Source organism: Hypoxylon trugodes, assembly GCF_022578975.1.
Source record: "Hypoxylon trugodes strain CBS 135444 unplaced genomic scaffold F4822scaffold_4, whole genome shotgun sequence".
In the NCBI taxonomy this organism is placed as follows: domain Eukaryota; kingdom Fungi; phylum Ascomycota; class Sordariomycetes; order Xylariales; family Hypoxylaceae; genus Hypoxylon; species Hypoxylon trugodes.
The window spans coordinates 1,603,553-1,628,500 of NW_026250019.1; the positions used below are offsets into that span (position 1 = coordinate 1,603,553).

General features: G+C 46.3%; 8 protein-coding genes across 8 annotated transcripts; 5 read left to right on the forward strand and 3 right to left on the reverse strand.

Moving 5' to 3' along the window:
• Positions 1–1,465: 1,465 nt before the first annotated feature.
• F4822DRAFT_442907 (SPRY domain-containing protein) lies at positions 1,466–4,504 on the reverse strand (the record flags this gene model as incomplete). The annotated part of the gene is made up of 8 exons (XM_051463045.1): positions 1,466–2,190; positions 2,247–2,732; positions 2,780–2,933; positions 2,990–3,044; positions 3,100–3,140; positions 3,202–3,326; positions 3,398–3,627; positions 3,681–4,504. The coding sequence occupies 8 exons, from the start codon at positions 4,502–4,504 to the stop codon at positions 2,039–2,041; spliced, it is 2,067 nt and encodes a 688-aa protein (XP_051315477.1). The 3' UTR covers positions 1,466–2,038.
• Positions 4,505–6,106: 1,602 nt separating this feature from the next.
• On the reverse strand, positions 6,107–7,841 carry F4822DRAFT_210540 (DUF1711-domain-containing protein). Its single transcript, XM_051453849.1, has 2 exons — positions 7,133–7,841; positions 6,107–6,997 (listed from the first exon to the last, which is right to left on the reverse strand). Exons 1-2 carry the CDS (start codon positions 7,531–7,533, stop codon positions 6,601–6,603), a joined length of 798 nt encoding a protein of 265 aa, XP_051315478.1. The 5' UTR covers positions 7,534–7,841; the 3' UTR covers positions 6,107–6,600.
• Positions 7,842–12,237: 4,396 nt separating this feature from the next.
• Positions 12,238–13,976, forward strand: F4822DRAFT_399413 (alpha/beta hydrolase fold protein). Its single transcript, XM_051457768.1, has 2 exons — positions 12,238–12,655; positions 12,712–13,976. The coding sequence occupies exons 1-2, from the start codon at positions 12,556–12,558 to the stop codon at positions 13,695–13,697; spliced, it is 1,086 nt and encodes a 361-aa protein (XP_051315479.1). The 5' UTR covers positions 12,238–12,555; the 3' UTR covers positions 13,698–13,976.
• Positions 13,977–14,468: 492 nt separating this feature from the next.
• F4822DRAFT_210719 (uncharacterized protein) lies at positions 14,469–16,586 on the forward strand. Its single transcript, XM_051453852.1, has 3 exons — positions 14,469–14,728; positions 14,793–14,979; positions 15,347–16,586. Exons 1-3 carry the CDS (start codon positions 14,609–14,611, stop codon positions 16,363–16,365), a joined length of 1,326 nt encoding a protein of 441 aa, XP_051315480.1. The 5' UTR covers positions 14,469–14,608; the 3' UTR covers positions 16,366–16,586.
• Positions 16,587–17,908: 1,322 nt separating this feature from the next.
• F4822DRAFT_210592 (uncharacterized protein) lies at positions 17,909–19,471 on the forward strand. The gene is made up of 4 exons (XM_051453850.1): positions 17,909–18,652; positions 18,744–18,855; positions 18,912–19,188; positions 19,243–19,471. Exons 1-4 carry the CDS (start codon positions 18,069–18,071, stop codon positions 19,302–19,304), a joined length of 1,035 nt encoding a protein of 344 aa, XP_051315481.1. The 5' UTR covers positions 17,909–18,068; the 3' UTR covers positions 19,305–19,471.
• Positions 19,472–19,553: 82 nt separating this feature from the next.
• Positions 19,554–20,632, reverse strand: F4822DRAFT_442909 (uncharacterized protein; the record flags this gene model as incomplete). The annotated part of the gene is made up of 5 exons (XM_051463046.1): positions 19,554–19,747; positions 19,810–20,055; positions 20,114–20,237; positions 20,292–20,327; positions 20,390–20,632. 5 exons carry the CDS (start codon positions 20,630–20,632, stop codon positions 19,608–19,610), a joined length of 789 nt encoding a protein of 262 aa, XP_051315482.1. The 3' UTR covers positions 19,554–19,607.
• Positions 20,633–22,647: 2,015 nt separating this feature from the next.
• On the forward strand, positions 22,648–23,167 carry F4822DRAFT_428052 (uncharacterized protein; the record flags this gene model as incomplete). Its single annotated transcript, XM_051460843.1, has 2 exons — positions 22,648–22,792; positions 22,878–23,167. 2 exons carry the CDS (start codon positions 22,648–22,650, stop codon positions 23,165–23,167), a joined length of 435 nt encoding a protein of 144 aa, XP_051315483.1.
• A 27-nt stretch (positions 23,168–23,194) lies between these two features.
• F4822DRAFT_210737 (luciferase) lies at positions 23,195–24,430 on the forward strand. Its single transcript, XM_051453853.1, has 2 exons — positions 23,195–24,265; positions 24,324–24,430. Exons 1-2 carry the CDS (start codon positions 23,447–23,449, stop codon positions 24,408–24,410), a joined length of 906 nt encoding a protein of 301 aa, XP_051315484.1. The 5' UTR covers positions 23,195–23,446; the 3' UTR covers positions 24,411–24,430.
• The last annotated feature ends 518 nt before the right edge of the window (positions 24,431–24,948 follow it).

Below are 24,948 nucleotides of genomic sequence, written 5' to 3' on the forward strand. Positions count from 1 at the left end.
TATCACTGCCTCCCGTCGCTACATTTCACGATCAATTATGTGTGCGCAACGGGGGCGGTAAGGGGGATGGAGGGTTGTTGGTACGGTTGCAATCTGCGGCACGATACGATTCGCGAAGCCCGATTCGATCCAATGCAAGCTCGCTTGCTGCAGCGCCCACGCCGAAAGTGTGGGAGGCCAGAATTGGAGGGGGGCGGTTACAACGACCACAACAAAAATTTTCTTTCCTCATGGTCATGATATGCATGCGTGGGAATGGGATGGGACAAGACTATTACTTTTGCGTTACTGCTTTGCTCTACTACTATGCGGATAGAACGGGATAGGGCTTGGCTTCCACGGCTAGGTAAGCAGGACGGGCGGGCAGACAGGCAGGCGTGGACAAACAAAGAAAGAGAGAAAGGAGTCATAACCAATCACCACAGAAATAGACGTAAGAATTGAGATCTCGATCTCGATTCTTTTTTTCTTCTTCCTAATCAAATCAATATAAGCTGGCCCACACTGCACCGCGCAACGACTCGGCGCAGCTGCCTAATATTGCCCTATACATTTCTGTTCCTGTTGTTTCACCGTGACAGTACTTGCAGTGCATGCGGAGGAATTGGGATTTTGGGGTCTAGGATTGGGTTGGGGATTGTGGAAATACATGTAGTAGAAATACTTTCGCGCGCGCGTGACTATGTATGGCCGCATAAATCCCATCCCATCCCATCCTATATCCAAATAAAAAGAAAACCTACAAGGAAAGTCCCGTTTTCCTATTCTTCCGGCACGAATAGAAATTGGGGTTTAATTAGATCGATCTCGATTGCCAAAGTTGGGGGTTTATGGTAACTGCTTTTACTACTCCAACGAACAGATATATCAGTTCTCACATTTTGTATGCCGTGAATATGGTCTGTTTATGGTGTGGTATATTGAAATGTCATCCCGATTTTGAAGGAGCGAAGTGAAGAAAGATAGGTAGGAGGTTGTAATGCATTTCTCGATTCGTGATATATTACATGAATCTCTATTTTCGATTCTAATCGAGAAGGGCCTATTCGGTGAAGAATATGACGGATCTAGTTATCTCGGAATTGCACATGCTAGGTACCTAGATTAATTATTGCCAATTTAGTCTGTATGGGTGGTTATTTTGGTTGCTTTCTTTTAAGTTGCTAGTTGCTATAAAGAAGTCTATTCGCCTATGAACAGCATCGTGGGTAGCAATATGCGCATTTGTACATCCACCACCAGTTACCAAAGTAGGTACTTGACAGTTAATAACTCCTGGTTGGCTTTGTTCGTTGAGTTGGGTATACCAATTACACCACCACATACTTCCGGGGCGCTTCTGATCTAATCTGATCCGTCCTGCTGCTCATAGAGGTAACACACCTAATAACCGGGGAAGGGAGCCTAGAATCCACTTATGGTGAAATCCTCTCCAACTTAAGGAGGAATGAGGAGATGCCTAGAGGGAAGAGGGGAGAAGAGACAAACTTGTGTAACCCACACATGAAAGAAAAGGAAAGGGACGCCGAATAAATCAATAAAGCCTGCCTCCCTACCATCCCATGCTTGTGTCGCCATCCCCATTCCAATCTATGACAAAGCAACGTCACTTCCTCGAGAAGGTCCCCGTCAGCAGTGAGCAAAAATGTCGACGACTATAATCATAGGGTTGAATATTAGGTTCTCCTAAGTTCGGTATCCTTTTAGTGGTCCTCCATATGGAAGGTAGGAAACAAGTCGCCCTCGATACAACAAGGCAGACAACATCCCAAAGGCTAAAATCTCCTGGATACCGAAATAGACAATGCTGACTACTCAAAAATGACCAGGAGGCTAGAACCAAGAAGCCGGGAAACTCCGATATAAACGCCTTCGTATGAACTAGAAATTGAACATGGTCGAGTTCGAGTAATTGAGTCCTGTATTCTATATCTGCTAATTCACGACTCGGAGAGAACATCGGTAGAGCTGGCGAAATCAACCGCTAATTATTTCGCACAAACGATCATGATAATAACCTAAGCCAGACGTCCTTCGTCTAAAAAGGCTGCAACTTAGGCACCTCATCGATAATGGATTGAATACTGACTAGAGAACCTGGTCCGCCGTCCACACGCAGGTAATCCAATAGCACACTCGTTTGGCCGTAGAGATTTTCTAACGCCGACCTTGATGACTTGCCTAAAGACGCTATAAAAGCCGGTCAGTTATTTTTATTCGTATTGATAGCAAAAGATCAAACTTACAAAGTATCGCCGAGTTGAGTTCTTCAGCGACAGCCACCCTGCCTTTACGGTCTAATAGGTGTGAAACCTCCTTGGCTTGGAGCGGATCCGAGTATGCTAGAAGTGAGAAAACCTCGTCTAGTGTCTTGGTGATTTCACGGTTCGATTCGTTTTTGAATTTTTCCTGCAGTTCTTGACCATATTCAATGGCTTCCGTAAGGAGTTGATCTTGGTCTGTTTGTGGCTCTAGGTTGTCCTCCTCCATCTGGTCTTGAAAGCCATTTCCATCGACGTCCATCTTGTTAGGGGTGTCATCAAATGAATGTCCATTGCTCTTCTTGGCGCTCGCATGGCTTAGTTCAGCAGATTTCCGTACCATTTCGATAAATTTCCGGCACTGCAGCTTGAAGGATACCTCGCGATTTTCGGCCAATACAAGTGGGTAAAAACTCCTAGTGTATTTTAAAGCCTTTTCAATATCGCCCTCGAGAATAGCTCTTCGAATGCCTGATTTTGTCAGTACAAAGCTCATCGGGACTACATATTACACGTACGTTGTCTGTGATGAGCATCTTCGTCATCTTTGATGTTGATACCTGGTATAGGCGTTCGCTGGTCAATCCGTAGAGACTGCTTCTCGGCATGGATTTCCTCAGCAAACGCCCGGGCTGTCTCAACGTAACCATCATGTTGTAAAAATTGCAGGACCTAGTGTACTTTGTAAGCCAAAATGGGATATCACTTTTGGGAGCATATTGGCTTACTAGTTGTTGAATTAATTCCGTCTCGCCTAGAGGAGGTGATACTAATCTCTCGATACTAAAAACCGTAAGTAATCTTTCTCACTGTGGTACTTACGAACGGGTTTGCTTACTTTGTTCTTCTGATTGCAGCATTGATTTTTGCTTGTTCTCCCTGTGGCTAGTCGTTAGCTATAATTATTTGGAGAAATTTGGCTCGGATCGCAAAATATTACCGTTACTAGGCTGTCAATACCGAAAGCGAACGGTTTTTGGCCGAAATTGACACTGATATGTTCCCCCGCCTTTTTCATGCCAACCGTAGGGTAAAGATCTCCTTTTATATCTCGAAATGCGGTTTCTATTCACAGCGTTAAAATAGACCCGAAAACCAGGAGCGAAAGATTTGCATTCGTGCATGAAGATACTTACTATAGTTTTGTCCGTTTTTGGTGAAAAATGCTTCACGGGTCATAAAGTTGACGCCGCACCCGATGATGTCGTGCGGTCCAAAGCTACCGCCTTCGTAGGCTTTGCCAACGTTTTGTCCCGAATAGATATCGCCATCATCGCCGTGATAGCCCCACGATTCAGGTTCCCAGCCCGGGGGGCGTATTAACGGAACGTTCTTGGATGAAAACCCTATACAAACCGTGGTGCTACTATCACTCAAGTTAGAAATTACCGAGAGTAAAGGAGGCCACCTATCACATACTCGTCTCGTCTCCTCGATAAAAGCGTAACCTCAAAATAGTAGATACCGGCTTGCCACGGCATTGGATGATCTGCCCGGATCGCACAAGTCTCATGATCTTGCTCTCTCGAATTCCGGCTCGCAGCGTATTTTACCTCGTAGCCATCCGCTAGCACCTCCAGTGAAGCATGTTTATCGTCCTTGTTCCATTTCGTAGGTATGGGTGGTACAGAGTCGTCGTCTTCAGGGGCGGGGGCTCGTTCGATCAAATCGTATGTCATCCCCAGATGAGATGCCGGTGGCTTATTCGCTAGAGAACCCGTCGTTGTAACGCCCACTGGTAACTCGTTTCTCGATTGTTGTTGTATGTCTTTTTGTGCTTGTTTCGCCTTCTGCGCTTCCTCTAGTCTTTGCATATAATTCGAGCCTTTGAGGTAAGATGGCGTAAAAAACCCATTCTTCTTGTGTCCATTCGTATGAACACCTTCCGCAGCTTCATCGTACATGACTGGCTCGAAAGCTCTTGAAAACGGCGGTAATCGCGGGGCACGGCATTGCATAGTCGATGCCCCCCCATCCACCCCATTATTATTCATATCGGTGTCCATATTGTGACTGTATCTCTGGGAAGAGGGATTTGCGGCGTAGAGGTCGGACGTCAATTCGTAAGGGGGGTTGAGGAGATAGGAGAGGCGGTTGAGCGGCGAATGCGACGAAGGTGCGAAACCTCCAGTAGTGCCGGGTGCTACGGACGCATAGGAAGAATTGCGGTAGCGGGGAAGGAAACTCGTATGGGATACATCCGGATTGAAGCCAGCGGAACCATGTTGGAAGGGATTTGCCATAATCGACCTAAGTTCAAGCTGAATCCCAGCAGGGACGAAGGAAGATCAGGAACTCGCCGAGTACCCTTTATTGGCCCCCAGGATACACCAACCGAGTTGATGCAGGGCGAGATGGAAAGAGCGCGGAAGGGATATTCGCGACCGTGAATCGTTGAAGAGACAAACGAGTATAACCTATAATAAGGCAATGTAAAGTAAAAGGTAAGGTACCTAAGTTAGGTTTTACCGAATGATGCTTTTTGATCGGAAGAGATGGTTTCGGTGTCCACGTGAAAAAAAGAGGACGCCTCTTATGAAATAACTAGGTTATATGTCATGACCAGCATTCATAATTTTAGTTGACCATGGAATTAATCGCCGAAGAAGCTTCGCTATCGTTGGAATCGGTTTCCCCCAAACCTGGCTTGTGCGTATATGAAAATGGGCAGCAATGATATCGAAAGTGATATCGAATGGTGATAGGTTTCGTTGTGGAGAAAGACTAAAAAGGTCTCTTGAATGGAGAAATCTGGATGGTAGACACTTAGACACTTGGACGCTTAGAAACTTAGATACATGTATCAATCACGAGGTCACGGACGTCGTTGCCCAGGTGTTTAAACTTGACCCTAGAAAGAGAGATAACGTATGTATGCAGAAGTATGGGTACATTCCTGCTGTAGTCAGAGGTACCCAGATATTGCTGATACTGTACCAATTGTATGGTCTGAACATAGTGAAGGTACCTAGAATATTCAAACGCCAATCGATAATGAGTGGGTAGCAGTTACACCATGACTACCATTTTTGTAATAGCCGCTACGCTAAAACCTGGAGTTCCTCTCAAGTTCCTTCCGGTCGTTTTCTGGCAAGTATCGCCAGCTTCCAAGGTTCTTAAAAGTAAATGTACATCTTTCGATACTTCCGTTGCCTGTAAGAATTATAATATCTCCAGGTCACACAGCGTCAGGTACCTTGAAGTTGCCCCTTATACTCTTATATAATGCAAATTTATAAGACCACGTCTGCTTACTTACTTATTTCTACTTGTCACAAGTTGAGGTTATCGTCCAAATTGTGAGTGGGTAAATTGTACAGCATACATTAAGTACTTACTATGGAGTAGACGTGGCTATTATTTAGCTCATTCGGATGCCGTAGTAGGGACGAAATGTTACCAATGTCAAGCCAAATGATGCAAATATTGCCTTGCATTGCATCTTTTGTATGAGTTGGATGCATTATCAGCACCTATGTATGACGGACGAGGGGTCGATTTAATGGCCCGCTCTCATCGCATGTACTCATTCTCAACCTGACGGATGATCACGGACTACAGTACATTTTATCAAAGGGAACTCCGGATACATTCTTCCTCTCACTGCTTATAAATTCACACGAAAATGAGTCTTCGAGTTCCGGATCTTCCATATTGCCATCCATTCTTATCGCCCAAGCACAAAATAACAGCAAATTTGACTTTAAAATTCGCCGAAATTTAAGGGGTTGGTTTCGTATGCCACAAACAACTTGTAGTCTGGCGAAAATATTGAAAAAATTATAGTAGTCAGGGCAAACCCGCATCCCACAATAAACTCGTGCTCACTATTGCTTTGATAGTTCACCTCAATTCAGTGATAAGCATGGTAATCATATAGGTATATGTAGATAATGCAACTCATGAGAGTCGCCCGGAGGTGGCCGGGCACGTGAGCCGGTCGAGCGAAAACCTCCTATTCTCTAAGATACGCAGGTAAAGAACATGGAGATATGTGTATGTATTTGCCTGTTAATTGATCCGTAATGGCCTCGATGATTTTAGCCGCAACGCCAGTAAGACATAATATACAGTTGGCTTCCCCCTTTTCCGTTAACGCCATATGATTAAATGAATCTAAGGTTTCCATCTAGACTAAGTGACGACGTCGTAGCCCCCAGAGCAAATACTTCCTTAACCCTCGTGAAGTGCGCTGGAATCAATGACTAGCTCTCAGCCGACAATGCTAATTCCAGCCCTAAACGCCATGCTTTTCCTCGACCTAATACCGCAATCCTATGCCAAGGATTGCAGGTCCCCAGTAGCTATCGAAATGACTCTTATTAATGTGATGTGTCACTTAAGAAGCAGCAACCACAGGCGTAGGAGCTGGTGAGCTAGCATTGATACTCGGAGGTATGCTTCGTTGCTCACCATCAGCATGACTGGTGCTGTTCTCGCTCTTCATTTGACTGCCATCCTTATTCTCCTTATTGCTGCTCTCGGCTGAGGCAGCAGGTTCCTCGGGTGTGGCCTGAGGCTTGGGCTTGGGTGGTGCGGTCCATCGAGGGATCTCCCAAATGACACCAGTGAAGCTCTTAACCCTAAAGCCTCCCCTATTCCACTTGCGACAGGGTGCACCTGACCGATCGAGTGCGCGTAACCCAGCGTTAATAGCGCCTTGATTCGCCTTTGGCCCAAGTTTATGATAGGTACCTCCATTGGTCTTGCCGGTGGGGTCGATGGTGCCATCGTCTCTGTTAGATACAATTAGTAGATGGACAGGAAATGGATTGACAAAACCAATAAAATTTTATGGGTGCCAGCCTTGTAGGGCAATTGCAATTCAGTAGTTGGGTTCCGTGATTGTTGATGCATTGTATTCAACTTACAGTCTGGGCTTCTTCTTGGGGCCGGGCTTGCCCCGAATCTTTGCTGTCGGGTCCGAGCCATTCGCTCCCGCAGCGCTTCTCTTCACACCTTTCTTCTTCGGTGCCTCTGTTGGTGGCCCCATAGGGGCTTGCGATGGCGTCCCAGCGGCGGCTGGTGTGCCGGGGCTCGAGGGCGAAGGGTTGTCGCCATTCGGCACGGCCGGTGCTGGCTCGCTTGGGGCTTTTATCGACTCGGGAGGCGATTCCTTCACGGGCGATTCTTCCTTGACAGATAACGGGTCGACAATCTTTCTAAGTTTGATGGACGGGACGCGCAACGTGACAAGGGCAGAAGATTTTCCGGCAGATTTTCGCCGATCCTTCTCCTTACTGGAGGAAGAGTTCTTGCTTGGCGTAGGCATGACGACGTGTAAGATGATGATGATAATAGATGACGCTTTATCGTGGCTGCGATGGTGGTGGTGATGATTTGTTGGTGTTGAGGTAAATAGAAAGAAGTGGAAAAGGTGTTAAGTGTGAGATTGTGAGATCTTTCCGGGAAAAACGCTTGGTGGGATGGTGGATGGTGCACTTTGTTATTTAGTTTAGGTTGGGTAAGGTCATCAACCTAGCAAAGTGCGAGGTGTATCCACCGAGATTCCGACGTCCAAAGCGCTTCTTGTCCTAGGGGAGGCGTCGTGGCAATGTCCAAGTGCTTTGCTTTGCTTGCCAATGTACCAATGTGCGCGCCCTAGACAGTGTGCGCGCGCGTTGCTTGGTGATAGGCAACGACGGGGGATGCGGTGATCGTGATCCTACGTTTGGGGTGTTTAAACGTGGATGGTGAGGGTATAAGTGATGATGGTGATGGTGATGGTGATGGTGATGGTGATGGTGATGCGAGGGCTAATGTAAATAATTATTATCATGGGATGGGAATGGGGAAATAGAGATGAGGGTGCGATGATGGCAGGGTCAAATTATGAAATACGGGGGCAGCCATTGTGCTCGTTGGTGTGTAATAGTTTTTGGGGCAGCTTAAACTGTACAATCTTTTTTAAAACGGCCTTCCAGGGCGGCTGCTGCTCTCTCTCGCAGTAGGAGGACATGGCTCAACATCCAGCTCGTCGCGAAGAAAATCCAAGCTTTGGTGGTGCAAGGACCACCTTCAAAAGGTTCCAAGGTTCTATTCCGCGTCACGTGTGGAGCCCCCCGGTGAGAAATCCTCCAGGGCTTCGAAAAAATTAAATAGTCGAGACCTCCCAGCCGATTATACTTCTTAAAAAGGGGGGCCACCAGGATGTATCACATGTACTCTACTTTGATAGCCAAGTATCTTTTACACCTCCACACAACTAGAACGGTACGACTAGCAGAAACCCCAATACTTTATTTCATTCTATTATTCCGCTCTACTACTCTCCCCGATGTACCGTACATACAAATAAGTACAGATTTTGATTTTGAAGCCATTCCGTTTGCGTCGATCTAAACCTATTTCATCCTTTTTTTGGTTTTCCCATCACCATCCCTCCCCCGAACTTCTCCGTTCAGTTCCTTTTTTCGCTTGAATTCAAGCAAATCAATATCGTTCATCCTACCTGGTACGGTGCGAAACGAATGAAATTTTATTACCCACTTGGGTAGTTGATAAGAGAGCAAAAAAAGTCAGGACATCCATGACTTGCTAGTATTGGTATGGTATGATCCGATATGACACAGTAGGTACAGAATAACATGGTATCGCATTTATCGCATTTTCAAGACAACAACAAATATCCCTTGATTCAAACCGCCCACACAATAAGAAGGAATGCGTGCGCAGGCGTATCGGTATAGTACTCAGCCCCCCTAGCCTACCTGACCTAGTTGCCTGTCTACCTAACCGGCTAGCCCAAGCAGCAGCCTACCTAGCATAGCATAGCATAGCAATGATACTTTTTTGTATCGCCGGCTGACATCGTTTGTCCTCCTGTCATGCGGTAAATGAGCCCAACCAAGTAATGGGGCTGATGATCAAGAAACCCATGGATGTCCCCTTCGTTTATTTACGCATCGCGCGGAACGAAGAGACCGATCTTTCGCCAAGTTTAGTCACTCAAGTCAGTCAATGGTCCACGATCCCAATCTAGTGAGCCAGCATTTTTAAACATACATTACGAGTACATTACTCGCAAGTATTCCCATCAGACATGACGAATCCTCCTTAATACCGTCAATTCTGCCTAACCCTACCTACCTACATAGGTACCTACATGCAATACGTCTCGTGAGGGAAATGAAAAAGGAAAAATGCTTCATGGATATCTGGTCAGAACGCCGGATTGTGTGGGAGGACGGACCCCATACAAATGCCGCAAGGGGGTTGCTTCGTTCGATCAAACCAATAATCAGACAAGCCAACTTGGGTAGCTCGGAATCCAACAATACAACCAAATTTCCACGCGCTTATGAAGCAACTTTGCTATTCTACAATGAGAAAATGAGGATCCTTCTCATCGCTATTACGGCGGTCTGGTCTCACGAGTGAACGAGTCACGGGCTTAGAAATTCCCTCTTATCATCAACTACAACTACGCCCAAAACTACGCGGGCGCAAAACTCTCCATCAATCATCCCCGCTTGGATACATTCACATTCACCTTCAACCATCTCCGGCATTCTTTTGTCAAGCATCACTAAACCATCTAAACCATCTAGCGACTAGCGTACACAAACCACACGACCTTTATCCAGGTTTTTTCCAACCAACAAACACCAATCCACAAAGCAAATCTAGTTATTCCCAAAAGAAGCGCACAGTTTGTTGACGGTCTTTGCGTCCGCGGAATCATAATCAACGTTTACGATGACCGTTTCGGCCCAGGATACCAGGCTGCCAGGTCAAATCTATGGAGATTGAAATGACCTCCTCATCAATGATTATGTTTGTCTCAGCCTTGACTCACGTCACGGATCGGCACCCGGAATCATAAGCCACCATAATCCAGCATCCGATGAGCAACAACGGCCACCATTCAGAAGTCTTTTTGGCCTGTGATTGAATTAGAATTGTCTAACAGCGCTCGTTGATCGCGCTACTTACTTTCGTGGCGTTTCAACTACCCCGATGTCATTATAGAACTCCGAATTAGTCTACCAAGATAATTGGTAATTAAGCAGGTTTGCTGTAGTAAAAGTTTACTTTCTAATGTTTTCGCATCGGAATTCTCGAAGCTCAAAACCAAGAGTAAAATTCAAAGTCAACCTTACATTAGGCTCAAAGGTCAACGGAGACTCAGTCTAGATGCAAGAAAAGGCATTGATAAGCGTGATCGTCAAAATTATTTCGTGAATACCATCTTTCATTCGCATTCAAATCGTGATCCATCTATTACGGCCATTGGGAATTCACGAGGAAGAATCTCTATGACGTCGGTAGACAACCCGAGTATAATATATTTCTATACCTATAGCCAATAACACCGGATGTATTATTAGCAGAAATCACTCGTCAATCACAACCAACGCTCTCCTTGGTCACATCTTCTTGGTGATTCTCTCATTGTATAACGAAGATTAGACGCCAGAAGCGCAGCCATAAGAGTTAAAGACGGCAACGAAACACACTTAACTAGGAATCATCACATCCATTGCTACATAAATTGTTAGCAAATACAATTTATAAACGTAATCAACTACGACTTGAATATGGGAGCTGCATTACACATGTGGTAGTGAATATCAATATACCTACCTAGTATACTCACCCAGAGTAACATACTCTATCATAATGGATGTGCGTGATTAAGCTGAGTGGTTAGAATTGACGAGCTCCTTAAGTTACAATTATGTAATATGTTTCTTACATCAGGATTAAAATAGAGAAGATATTCCTAGTATTAGCGAAAGGAAATTGTTATAGAAATGACTCCGACAGTAGGTCGGAGGGCATTTGTGTAAACTTGATTACAGATATTCTAAACTACAACTGCAACACATGGCGATACAGTAGCTATCTAGGTAATTCGGACTATACTCCTTTCTCCTATCTTACGTTTAAAGCCGGAAATATCTTTGAATCAATAGCATCTTAAAGTACCTACCCGCCTAGTTAATAGTTTATTCTATATATATCTATTCCGTATTTCAACATAGCCTTCCTCCTTTATACCGAAGTTAGAATCTGATTCATAGACTGAACTACGTAATTTAAATAAAAGCTAATATCTTCAAATGCACATGAGTATCTGGCTTCTCCCTCGAAGTCAGCTATTCGTTGCACAGGGTTATAAGATCGAAAATTTCACATCCAGCAAGCTCAATATTGATTTGAGTTAGACAAGCAACTAGAAGGTAAACTGATGAGTGAAATGTCTTTGGAGCCGCAGGCTCTTAGTCAAGACGATATTTCTCAATGTATATTTTAATAAAATGACACCATTTTCTTCCCAAGCCTTCCATTAACCCTCTTTAAGAGACACTGATAACAGCTATTGGCTATTTTTCCATCGAAGAAATTCCTTCCAGCAAGAATGAATGGGTTCCGTAACCACCCGGAGGATGGTTAAACATGCTTCTGCAACTTCATGCGAGTCAGAAAACCAAATGCCAAATGCATCACTTGGATGGAATAGGGGCTATCTTTACTGGCTTTCAGTTTCACAATTTCTGTGAGTATACCCAAAGAGTTGTCAAGCCTAACCGACTGGTTAGTACCACCGAATATGATACGATAGTTGCAGACTCGGCTCGGATCGGGTTATCCGGTATATAGACATTTCGTCAAGGAACCTAGACTTTTTGATACCTGACGATGAGCCCGAACACCGAGGTCGGTTTAATTGGCTCTGTCTATAGTCCCTTCGAAAAGGTATAGGTAATACGGTATATCAGGTGACTAATTATCTGGTATGAAATCTGGACGAGACCAGATTAACTCCTTTTCCCCACGAATAATCATGTACGGGAATTCTCTCCTCGGACAATCCGATGGGTACACACGGGGCGCTTAATAGCGGGCACCGAAGAAGTATACGCTATAATTTCTTGGCCGGTCTGCAGTATGCCCCCTACCCGCGTCCGGTTACGACTCTGACCCCCACGATTACAATGCAGTTGCATGCGGAGCGTCACGCGAGAAGTCAGGAACGAGTTGACATTGGGGAACCTTACTACGTGGGCTGTTACCACCTTGGTACCTTATATCTGGGATTGACTTTATATCCCCCTTAACTCTGTACAGTAGGGGAAACGTCAAGGACAATCTTTACTGATTACTTCTTTATTATCTGACCTGTCGACTTCACATCAACATCAATCCAAGCCTTCTTGGGAGATTCTACTACACAACTTACTTCTACGCAGTTTATTATACCAGTTTGGCCATACCATTGGTGTAAGTGGTGTGAACATAATCTGTTCATGATAACATTCTCCATCATAAATTGGATATCATACGAGTCATGGGTTCTAACGGCGTTCCATCTCTCGTCAATCCGATACACCCTTCGGTAGTCGAGAAACTCGATCCACACTTTACCGAGATCTACATGCGCTACCAAGGTATTATTTGTCTTGGAGTGCCCCCTATTTCCAGTCACTTACAGGAAAATCAACAGCTTCTCGGTTGCGAGCAGATCAAGTTCCATACGAGGTTTACAACAAGGACCGCCCAAAATATACTTTCCCAACTGATAAGGTAGCTGGAAATTCTCCGGACGTAGCTAGCAACAAGATCTACAAGTTCCCTGTGTCGAACCCTGTAGGCGAGATAGCTGTGCAGGTGTACGTACCTACGCAAGATGCAATCACTAATGGCGGGTTGGAGAAGGATGGCCTACTTCCAGCACTTGTAAACTACCATGGAGGAGGTTTCGTTATCGGAGGTTTGGAATCGGACGTCTCTCTATGCAGGAAGATCTGCCAAAGGGTCGGCTGTATCATAGTCAATGTTGACTATCGACTTTCTCCGGAACACCCACATCCAATTCCCCTTACTGACAGCTGGGAAGCGTTGAAATGGACTTTTAAAAACGCAGCAACATTGAAAATAGACCCCTCGCGCGTGGGAGTCAGTGGGCTATCTGCTGGAGCATGCATTGCAGCGGTTCTTGCATTGCTAGCACGGGACGAACCGGGCTTACCACGCCTCGCCCTGCAGCTACTCATCGTACCGGTGATCGACGCAAGATATATCCCGATAGAGGGTTCGTGCGACCCTGCGAAGACACCGTATAAAAGCTACATTGACTTCGAATTCGCACCCATGCTTCCCCTCAATCGCCTTATTTGGTTCTATAATCTGTGGCTAGGCACAGACGAAGGTCGTACAGCGAACGCCAACGATTTTCGCGCTTCTCCCATAGTAGCAGACTCGCACGCAAATTTGGCACCGGCTATCATCCGCTGTGCTGATGTTGACCCACTGAGATCGGAAGGAGTTGCGTATCACGAGAAATTGACAGCGGCTGGTACGCCTAGTAAAGTCAAAATATACAAGGGGCAAGGGCATCCGTTTCCTCACTGGGATGGAGAGAATCCAGTATCAAAGGGATTTGTCAGCGATTGTGTTGATGAACTGAAAGTTGCCTTTGTAAAGAAATAAGGGGCTGCCCTCTCCGAAGGTCCTCTCTAAAAACTAGGATGAGAGGGGTAAAATGAAGATATTATATACCTACCTCTTATATATCCTGTTATCCTGTTTAAGGGTCGCTTGCCGACAGTTACACGAAGTGGTTTACATCAACTACGTAGGTACATACATATTGTATGGATGTGTTTTGGGAGGACTACTCGAAGTACCTAGGTACTTAAGTAGATGACAACCTTAGACATGCTGGGATTCGTTGTTGCCTACATATCCAAATAAAAGGAATTAAATCGATGTTTCCCTCTATGATTGGGTACGTGCAAAGCAGGTACGGCGTGGTTAATAGTTACAAAACGGCAACAACGAAGGACATTAGCGTAACAACCCCGCCGTATTATCTGCCAGTGCAGCTCTCCTTCTTTCCATTCACCCTACCAATACCTACCTAGGTAAGTACTACTAGAGTTACAGATTTCATGCCCTATTTCTTAAGTATTTTCTTTTTTTCATTGGCCAGATTTTTTTACAGGCCAATCTTAAGCCCCTATTGTAGAAAAGGGGGGGTAACCAATTGCAGCTGCCAGATTAACTGGCACGTACCGCCGTCCCTCCAACGCCACCAAAAAGCAAAACTCTCAGCAATAACAAGAAAATTCGTCTCTTGTCGGCGAATAATTATCCCACCAAGATCCGATCCATCGCGTAACAATCCGCCGTTCGTAAGTATCGTGAATGTGTTAATTTTTGATGAATCAATGAGCTAATGATGAATTCTAATAGATCATGAACCGAACCCGTACGTTTTATATATCGCATCCGAATTCGAATTGCGACCGACGCCCGCGCCGATTAATCGACGATAATACGCTCGGCGGAGATGATATGATGGGGATATGGGCTAATCTGATGGATAGGAGGAGTTGGTGATGAGCCCGAGGCTGGTGGCGATGACCGCAAACCCCAGCGCCAAGAGAAGGATAACGTCGCATCAACATCATCTGAGATTATTGATCACAACATCTCGGGCATTGGAAGCCATGATTCTGGTAACGTAGATGCCTATCTACCTCGCATTAGCGTCTCGGATCTCCTTGATCTTACATCGCACAGGCGCACACAAGCTATGCATGGCGATTTCATCTCACCAAACGTGCCTGCTCTGTCTCCCGAGCAAAAAGATTTAGCCCAGAAGGTTGTCTTCAACACGAAGCGATGCAATGTATTCTGCACAGGTGTGGCGGGATCTGGCAAGTCGACGGTCCTCAAATTCATCATAAACGAGTTACGACTCCGAGGGGTGTGTGTCCATGTCATTGCAACAACTGAACAAGCGGCTTTGCAGGCGGGTGGTATGACTCTTCATGAGTATGCTGGATGGAGAACGGAATCGCAGAGGCTAGGCTTGGGTTTCTCCAACAGAATTGATGAGAAGATCAATACCCTCGAGCGTCTCTCGAGCACCAATGTTCTCATTATCGATGAGGTGAACACGGTCCATGCCTCTGACTTCCAACGACTAAGCGACACCATGAAAGATGCTCGTAACAGATGGGCACCTTTCGGAGGCTGTATTGTCGTCGCGATCGGTGATTTTCATCAGCTGCCGCCCTCCAAGCCGTTTGAATACTGCTCCATCTGTAGTACCAAGCTTACCGTGCGCCAAGAGGACCAGATATACTTTTGTGAATATCACGACTGCTTTTGCGCCAAAAAGAAATGGGCTTTTCAGTGTCGTGCATGGGAGAGGTGCAACTTCTTTCATTATGAGCTGAAGACTATTCACCGACAGCGAGACCAAATCTTCACCGGAATCCTCCAGAAAATTCGAGTCGGAGACGCTCTCTCTTATGGTCAGACCAACCTGTTCATGAACCATGTGTCCGCTGTGGAAAATACTACCAGAATCGTCCCGACCGATGGAGAGGCACGCGAGATCAATCAGTGCAAGTTTGGCCAATTGAACACAGAACTGGTCACATACAAGTGCTTGGACAATTTCCAATGGAACAAGAAGAGGCATCCCAACCTCGAAAGCAAGGGCACCCGCCTGGAAGACGGCTCTTTGTTGGCATTGAGCCACCATCGCTGTGAGCGTCAGCTCGAGCTCAAGCCTGGCACCTATGTTGTCTACATAGGCTCAAACAAACCCCTCAAGAGTACACAAGGTGTGATTCGCGAATTCCGACCTTTCGATACCAAAAATCCCCCTTACTCAGAGCCAGGCAAGAAGCGCCTATTTGCACCGAGGGGCCTCTGTGAAGCTCATGTTCCAGTCTGGGACTCGCAGATTCACAAGTACATCGACAGTGCTGAGAAGAAGATGTGGCCGGTTGTGGAGTTCCTTGACGGCAAGACCGAAGTCATCTACGCAGAGTGCGAGTTCCTTAACGTTGGCAATACGATGCCTTACAGTACCCTCACTCGTACCCAGATCCCGTTGGTCCCTGCGTGGAGTATGAGTGTTAATCAATGCCTATCTCTCACTCTTGACCGAATTATAGTCGATCTATCGAAGGCCTGGGAGGAAGGCCAACTCTACATGGCCTTGTCGCGAGCATCCGCTTTGAAGGGTCTGAGAGTCGAGGGCGATCCTAAGGATTTGGTGGCTGGAAAGGGTGGAAATCCTGACGCTAAGGATTTCTACGACAGCTTCGATATTGGAACGCTATTTTGGGGAATTTGATCACAGGGTATTCGGATTCGGATTCAGGCGTTCGTTGCACTAGGCAGATACCCAGGTTTGCTTGGCTTTAAGGGTGGTATGAATGTACAATAGGTTGGGGATGAATAGGTTCGCTTGCCCTTTCCCTTTTAAGTGGTCGTCTCGACGTGCCTACGTTTATGGGGTATTTGTAGAATGGAAATTACGTTATGACTCATGTGGTGTCGACGAAGATATCGTGAGGTTTACGGTAGAGTGCGCTTAGTATCGGCTCACCACCCTGAGGATAGGAAATGTTCAAGGACTAAGCTAACGGGAATAATTTAGTTTGGAGAACCTCCCAATACTGCCTTTGACGAGACGAAAGCCACGAGGACGATTGCCTACCATTCTTGCGATCACGGCAGTCTGCGTAATCTAGCGGCCCATTCAACATCGTTCGACGACCTGATTGCTGGAATATTAGGATGGTAAATTTACGTAATTGAAGGGTAAAACTCCGATTAGCCAGGAAAACATAGGTTGGCATACGCAGATATACGATATGTTGATATACCCCTGTGCGGTTGGTCTAGTCGCTTCAAGATTCTCGAAGCAGTATGGAAGATCGAATTTCAATAAGAGCGACAACAGCCATTTCGCGTACTTCTGTAAGTCGTTCTTTAATTTTTTTTCTCTATTAATAGGACGCGTTAGTGCCCCATCCACTTGGTTATATCGTTGGGTAACAGAATTCGACCAAGGGAGAAAAACGATGGTAATAACTCGGGATCCGCGATATACTAGACGCGCCATATAGAACCCAGCAGACAGGCCATGTTGGCCGTTATCAGATTTGGAATTCGTACTCCAAGGCTGCCCCATAGTATTGACAGTTGAGCAAGGGCCAGGTCTTCATTTTATCCGCAAAATAGAACTGATGGGATGTCCAACCAGGTTATTTAAAATCCCCAGTTCCCACTGCCGGCGCTACGCGATCCGAACGCGATCCGAGGCTGTGGCCTTATATTACGGATGGCATTTCGCCAAAATCTGATGCAGAAACAACTTAATATCACCTGATCATCAATCTACGATCAGAAAACATATCCGAAATAAGGGTGCCTAAGCCCCGCGGCACTACTTCCATATGGCCTTATTGATACGAGTCCTTCAGGCGCCGCATCGTCCTTACAACTTTTCAGAACTTGCTGATCTAGAAGTGGTTGAAAAAAAAAACACAATTATTCTTGGCATGCTAGGGTAGGCCGATGTTCGACTTCGTCGCACCTTAGAGTCACTGTCGCTTAATCTCCCCCACGATTTCCCAAGACTTGCAGTAACCGATTCAAGCCAACGGCAAGGTCCATTCCAATAATATCCCGATACCACGCCAGGAACAACGTGAAAATACCCCCTGTACATCTTTAAATGATAAAGTACCTGGGTAGTTCACGGTATGAACTATTCGCGGCTCATCACGCCCCACGGCAGACGTGGGTCATAAAGGTGATATCGGCTATATTGATCATATTAACCGCTGGCGTTCTATACGACGCGGTCTCTCACGGGACGGCAGCAGCGATATGGAATAGGGAATAATGGACTTAAAAAAGTCTGGAGAGACTAGGGAAACATGCGTTCACCCGGACAGATGCAAGTTTAAATAGGCGACTCGTCCCACGTCGTGGGAGCGAAAATTTGGAAAAGGAAACCCATCGCAACGTCGCCTTTCAGTCTTCAGGATGCAGTTGACCCTGAACTCCGTCGCCGCCGGCCTAGCGCTCTTCGCGCCGGGTACGCAGGCGTTACTTCGCTTCTCGTGCTCGCAACTCGTCGTCGAGCGTCTAGACCCGCTTGTCAACCCGGGCATGACGGGCACGCCCCACGTTCACCAGATCATCGGTGGTAACGCCTTCAACCAGTCCATGGAGTACCCGCGTCTGGACATCCCCAGCGAGGCTACCTGCACGACCTGCACATTCGCTGAAGACTTCTCCAACTACTGGACTGCGGTTCTGTACTTCCGCGCTCGCAACGGCACATACAAGCGTGTGCAGCAGATGGCCAACTCGGGTTTCGAGGGCTCCAAGGGCGGTATGACCGTCTACTATACCCCTAGCTACAGCGGTGGCAAGGTTACTGCTTTCAAGCCCGGCTTCCGCATGATCGTCGGTGACCCGAGCTACCGTACTGAGGCCCAGGCCTCTAAGTTCCGCCAACTCACTTACACTTGCTTGGACACCATCCTCACGCGCACGGGTGAGACGAAGGATATGCCCAAGAAGGTCTGCAAGGCCGGTATCATGGCTAACATCCGATTCCCAACGTGAGTTTTGACCCCGTACCTGAATAGAGAGGTTTGACTTTAAGGAGTGCCATAACAACCTCAGTGCGCTTTAGCTAACAATATAACTTAGTTGCTGGGACGGCAAGAACCTTGACACTCCTGACCACTCGAGCCACGTGGCTTACCCTGCCAGTGGTACCTTTGAGAATGGTGGTGCATGCCCGTCCACACACCCCGTCAAGGTAAATAGTTCGTGAAGTCTAACGATATTATAGTTTTACTGACAAGCTTCCATTAGATTCCTCAGCTATTCTACGAAGTTATTTGGGACACGCGCCCCTTCAACAACCCCTCGGACTGGCCCACGGACGGCAGCCAACCTTTCGTCTGGTCTTTCGGTGACCCCACTGGATACGGAAACCACGGTGACTACATGTTCGGCTGGAAGGGTAATGCTCTCCAGACGGCTATGGACTCCAACTGTAACATCAACTGCCCTCAACTCAAGTCTCAATCCATCTCCCAGGGTAACCAGTGCACCAAGAAGGTCTCCGTTAACGAGGACATTGACGGCTGTAAGTCTTCTATTCCCTTTTCAACCAGATGTACTTCTAACATTCGTATTATAGGGCTCAAGGAACTCCCCGGCGGGATGCCCGTCACTGACGCCAGTGGCAAGGTCTTGTACTAAGCAGATGATGATGTTTGATATGATACTACGACGGAGTTAATGAGATGTAATGATATCAGTAGAGAGGGGATACGACAGGCATAGACGCGAATTTGTCAGCGATTATTGTCTGATATTAGCAATTAGCATTAAGAATCTATCTAAAATTAAACTCCAACTATACTATACTCTTTTTTTTTTTTTCCTTTTTATCCTTTTCGAAAACAAACCGGCCTTATCCTTAAAGTTAAGTTAAAATACCATAGCTATGCTAAGACCATCAGAGGCAAACAACTTTCCTAGACGGGCCAACGAGGAAGACACTCAGTAGTTGGCATCCTGTGGGTCAGCAGATTCGTAGAAGTTTGGATCTGGGTAACCGTGGTAACACGAATGGCGTTCTTCAGTAATTTCGCCTTCGTCGATACGGCCCGCTTCTGCAACGGACATAATATGCCACGGGTCTAGAGCAATATGTGTTAGTAAGAACATATTAAGGCGCCTAGTAGGTATTCGTTTGACTTACGATCATGGTTATCACAGAACCTCATGAGCATAAGATCCCACTTGTAATCGGCAATATTGGTGTCCAAAAGGCCGCCTTCCGCGCTGAGAGTACATTCGTACATAATCATGATGTCTACCGAATGATCGTGGCAGAAGAGCTTGGGTCCCTTGAGAATCCGCGTTCTCGTAGGTACGCCCGAAAATACTCCATAATAGGCACCGTAATAACGAACGGCGGACCTAGGGACATCGAATTTCACATCCACTAAGAAGACGTTAGCTTGGGGGCGTGTGGTAAGAGGAAAGGGGACGAGGGGACGTACTCTGGAAGTGTCCATAGTTATGGATATTCGCAGAGGGTGCCATTTTGAGCCCCACGACCGATCCACCGGCATCGTTAACCAACTCTTTGCATATGTCTTCTCCTCTAACGTCCCATGTGACTTTCTGTAGGCTAGTTAGAGACGAAATTCTATCTGCGGAGTGGAAAAGGTTACATACGTATATCTCGCCGTTAGTGGTAATAGAGGAATAGCACTATATACGAACATGTTAGTTGATTCGGTTCAATCATTATGGCAGAGTAATACTTGACGTACAAGCCTTCCTAGATAACTTTTATTACCATAGTCGACAAAGTCGAGTGTGCCGCATTGAGCAAGATTGATATCTCGGATATGGACGAAACAGTCGTCGGTAAACCAGAGCTCTGGACGTGTCTGGAACATCTCCCACGCGGCATCGTACTTATTAAGGGGCCTGGGCAAGTACCAAGAGTGAATTTGCGTATGTTCAGGGTGAGCTGCGTGCTCGATCTGTTGTACTGTGGATACCAGGGCCATGGTGATTTGCGATAGTTATAATGAAATATGTACAAAAGTGGTCGAAAATATACAATAAGGAATTATTGCAATAATTCCACCTCCTTTAAGAGTGCGAAGTGATGGAAGTTAAGTTTGTGGTGAAAAATGAATGGGAGAAGAGATTCTCTTGCGTAAGGGGAGGTCATGTTTTATACCTGCGACTTTCTTAGGCTAGATACCCGTGCATCTAGGCATCTGGGTAAGGTTGATGTAGGTCGAATTCAATACGAGGTAGAGAAGGTACTATTCTATAGGTTAAACAGACCTGCGTCGTTAAGTGAGTTCAATAGACAGGAACGAAGGTGTTTGGACTCTGACGGGAAACGTGCACGATTAACATTCATGGTCCGAAGATATGGTATTCTAGTAGACTAGCAGTGTATCATTAACTATCTAGGTACGTGGACATCTTCATGTACGCAATGACGCGAGGCATCTCAGCCAGGTGCTGTATTAGTCTACTCTGCTAAGGTGAGGGTAGAGCTATACATGCAGTCTTGAAGTCTATGGCTAGAGCCGCTTGTCGATCACTGAAGCTAGAGAGGAGTTAGTTCCGTGATGAGATATTGGAACGTTCAGGACGATAGTCGAAAAAAAGGGTCTAAATTTGCAGTCGGGGTCCCTTTTTGAAGGGGAAACCCATTCAACGTAATAGCTTCTCAGAAACCTGTTGATCACCTCTAACACCTTAGAAAGGGTTCATTTTCGCGATATTTATCAATTGACTATAATCTAGGATGGTGCAAACACCCGTGATACCCGTGATTGCCCCCACACCGAGATACCTGAGGGAGAAAGATAAAGAGAAAGGGGTTGGGGTATAATTAACTTAGTCATGTAATTGATGAGATAGATTTTTTCCTCATTCGTGATGAAAATCAATTTAGAGCTAATAATACAGTTTAATAGACTATATCTACGCTTTTGCGAAGTTTGTGAGTTAAAAATCTTGTAACTCTTGCGGAACTACCTAGATATTCCGCATGTACGTCGGTTGGGGTCGGCAATGGCTTATGTGCGATGATGGGGGTCAGGCAAAGGTCTGGACCGTTTCGATCTGAATTTATGAAAAGAAGGATACGTATAGCTAGTAATGGGCATTCCTAGAAATACCTAGGAGATAACGCGACGTATGACTGAGGTTCATTTACCAACGTGGTTGTTGCTATCTGACGTTTGACACAGATCGTATCTAAACGTTATATCCGAAGATATCGTTGTCAAACCCGAAACCAGTCAAAATCACCCTGGTCCAGGTGGCGGACTTCAGCTGACAGGATCGCTGATTGACCCCAAACTATTCCACCAATGCTATCATGTAACAACATCACCTTTATGCCGGTTCTATCTTGTCGAACATGATACTTTCACAGCGTTGACGATGATGTACATAGGTACGCGTGTACAAAAGGGGATAAGGTCGTGGCTCTTGGGAGCAACCCTTGTTCATCCTCGCGGGAATCCCTTGTCAACATCACATTTCAGGCGGGCGATGACCACAAAACGAACATCTTGGTTCATCCTGATGCTACCCCGGTCAACTCGGTCAACACGGGAGGCTAGCAGTCGACCAGTCTGTTCGCTTGAAACTATGGCGCACCGTGGGAATAAGAATGGAGGTGATTGAGTCGCATTAAACCCGATGGCTTTCGAAATCGAGATACACATTGATTTCTCAAATCTCACGGCGCATATTCACCGGCTCGTTAGTACCTAGGTAGGTAAGGGAACCTATGGGTTGATATAAACCAAGGCTTGCATGCCTTTGATATTTCTTTCTAACATGTCTGATTTGGGCCAATAAAGCGAAAGAGGCCGGGAGGTTACTTATCTCGCGCTGAACCTGGCTGTTTTAGATTTCTAGATCTTGTTGTATGGATTGTTTCGTTCGAAATTGAATGCCTACCTACTTTTTGTTGTAGAAGCAACATAATAGTTAACCTTCGTATTTCTTCTGTATAATTATTTTGCTTATTATCAGAAAGCTCTTCGTCATGGTGATTCAATCAAGATGGAAGGTCCCCATCCCTAAGTGCTCCGTGCACAAATGGCTGTTCGACTCTATATCCGCTTTCCCTGGCGATGAACCACTATTCATCGATGCTGAACGCCCGGACACGCACTTCCTCACGCGATCTGGTTTTCACCTGGCGTCAAAGCAGATAGCGCTGGGGCTGGTGCGAGCAGGTCTCAAGCCGGGAGGCCGTGTCCTTCTCTTTTCAAGCAACCTTCACCCCGCCACTTCTCATGGGAATTCTTATGGCTGGAGGCATTTTCGGTGGTGCTAATCCCAATTTCGTCGCTCGGGAATTAGCATATCAACTGAAAGATACCGCTGCTATGTTTATGGTAGCAAACGATGCTACCATAGAAATTGCGTTAGAAGCTGCCGCCGAAGCAGGTCTGCCAGCGAGCCGGGTGTACAGCTTCGATGACACGGCTTTCGATGCCGAGCCGGGAAGAGCGCGCTTTGGGACGAAACATTGGACAACTCTTCTAGCTCCGAAAAATTAAGCGGCCCAATTTGAGTGGATTGAGCCGGCCGATCCAACGACGGCGGTAAGCGCACTCAACTACAGCTCTGGAACGACCGGGGTACCAAAAGGGGTTGCGATTACACATTACAACTACGTGGCTAATTGTATTAATTGGAACTACGTCGATGGGCTAGACCCAGACTATGAAGAGAAGCGAAAACGAGGTCGTCGGCTTGGCTATCTACCTATGTACCACGCATATGGCTAGACAACTTATCTCGCTGGCTTCCCTTCGCAATGTATTCCCCTGTATATAATGCCTTCATTCGACTTCGAGAAGATGTTGCAGCATATCGAGAAGTTCCGTATCGATAGTCTCGGTTTGGTACCTCCGGTCGTAGTTGCGCTCGCCAAGAGTCCACTAAGTCGCGAGTATGATCTTAGCAGCGTCAAGACGTTTACCTCTTCTGCAGCGCCTGTAGACGCTGAGATACTCGAAGAAGCAGCCAAATTGTGGCCACCAGGTGCCTTAACTATCAATCAAGCTTGGGGTATGACCGAAACGACATGTCCGGCTACGCTGTTCGACCCCACCGTGAGGGCCAACCCGGCCTCTGTCGGTGAGGTGGTGCCGAATTGTTCAATACGCATCGTAAAAACTGATGGTTCGGGAGAGGAGGTCACGAAAGCAAACGAGCGTGGCGAGTTGTGGGTCGCGGGGCCTATCATATTTAAAGAGTATTGGAATAAGCCTGAAGCCACGGCGGCCACCGTTCACATTGACCCCGATGGTACTCGTTGGCTCAAGACTGGAGATATCGCATACATAGACAAGTACGAACCGGGCGGATACTTCTATATCGTCGATCGTATTAAAGAGCTCATTAAAGTGAAAGCCTATCAAGTAGCGCCTGCTGAGCTCGAGGCTCTACTTTTGGATAACAAGGGCATCATCGACGTAGGCGTATGCGGCGTCACGATCAACGGCGAAGAATGGCCAAGGGCATACGTTGTGCCGAATCTCGATGTGGAACAAACCGAACAAGATATTGCGAAGTGGTTGGAGTCGAGAGTAGTCCACTACAAGCGGCTACGAGGCGGCGTCAAGTTCATCGATGCCATTCCAAAAAATGCGGTAAGTCTGAAATGATGGATGTACCATTGAACCAAGGAACTAACCATAAGTCCGATAGTCCGGTAAGATACTCCGAAAGATACTCAGAGATCAGGCCGCGAAGGAGGTTGGAGACAGAAAACCGAGCGAATCAAAATTAGCTTAAGGCGCCACTTCATCATATATCATATATTGCAGAAGCAACCCTACTGTGCATCCTTTTCCAGATTTGGTCTTTTAATTCGAAATTCGGCTGGGGAAATGTAAGAGTACACGAGGAATAGATGGTTATGTGTCATAAAATTTTTATTAGCAGGGGGAGTACACGAAATTTGGCCTCGGGGCGATTTTGCCAGCAAGCGAGTTATTATGACCATGAACGATTTACGAAAGTTCGTGTGAAACTTTCATACAGACATATCAACGAAACAACGTGATAAAATCAAGAAAAATTCCAGTAACATAAGTCCTGGCATCTCGCCGAAGGAACTGAACGCCTTCGTGAAAAATTCGCGCACCTTATACGATGCCTAGATGATGCCCCAAGATTTCGCCTTAGATACGGCACCTACTCATCCTAATGAATGCCACCGACCCGAACTACCCACCCCCAATCCAATCGCCATCGAATCCCTTGCGACGCAAAGCCCAACCCACCTGGCTTAGCCTTCGGCATTCATATCATCTTCACAGAGCGATATCAT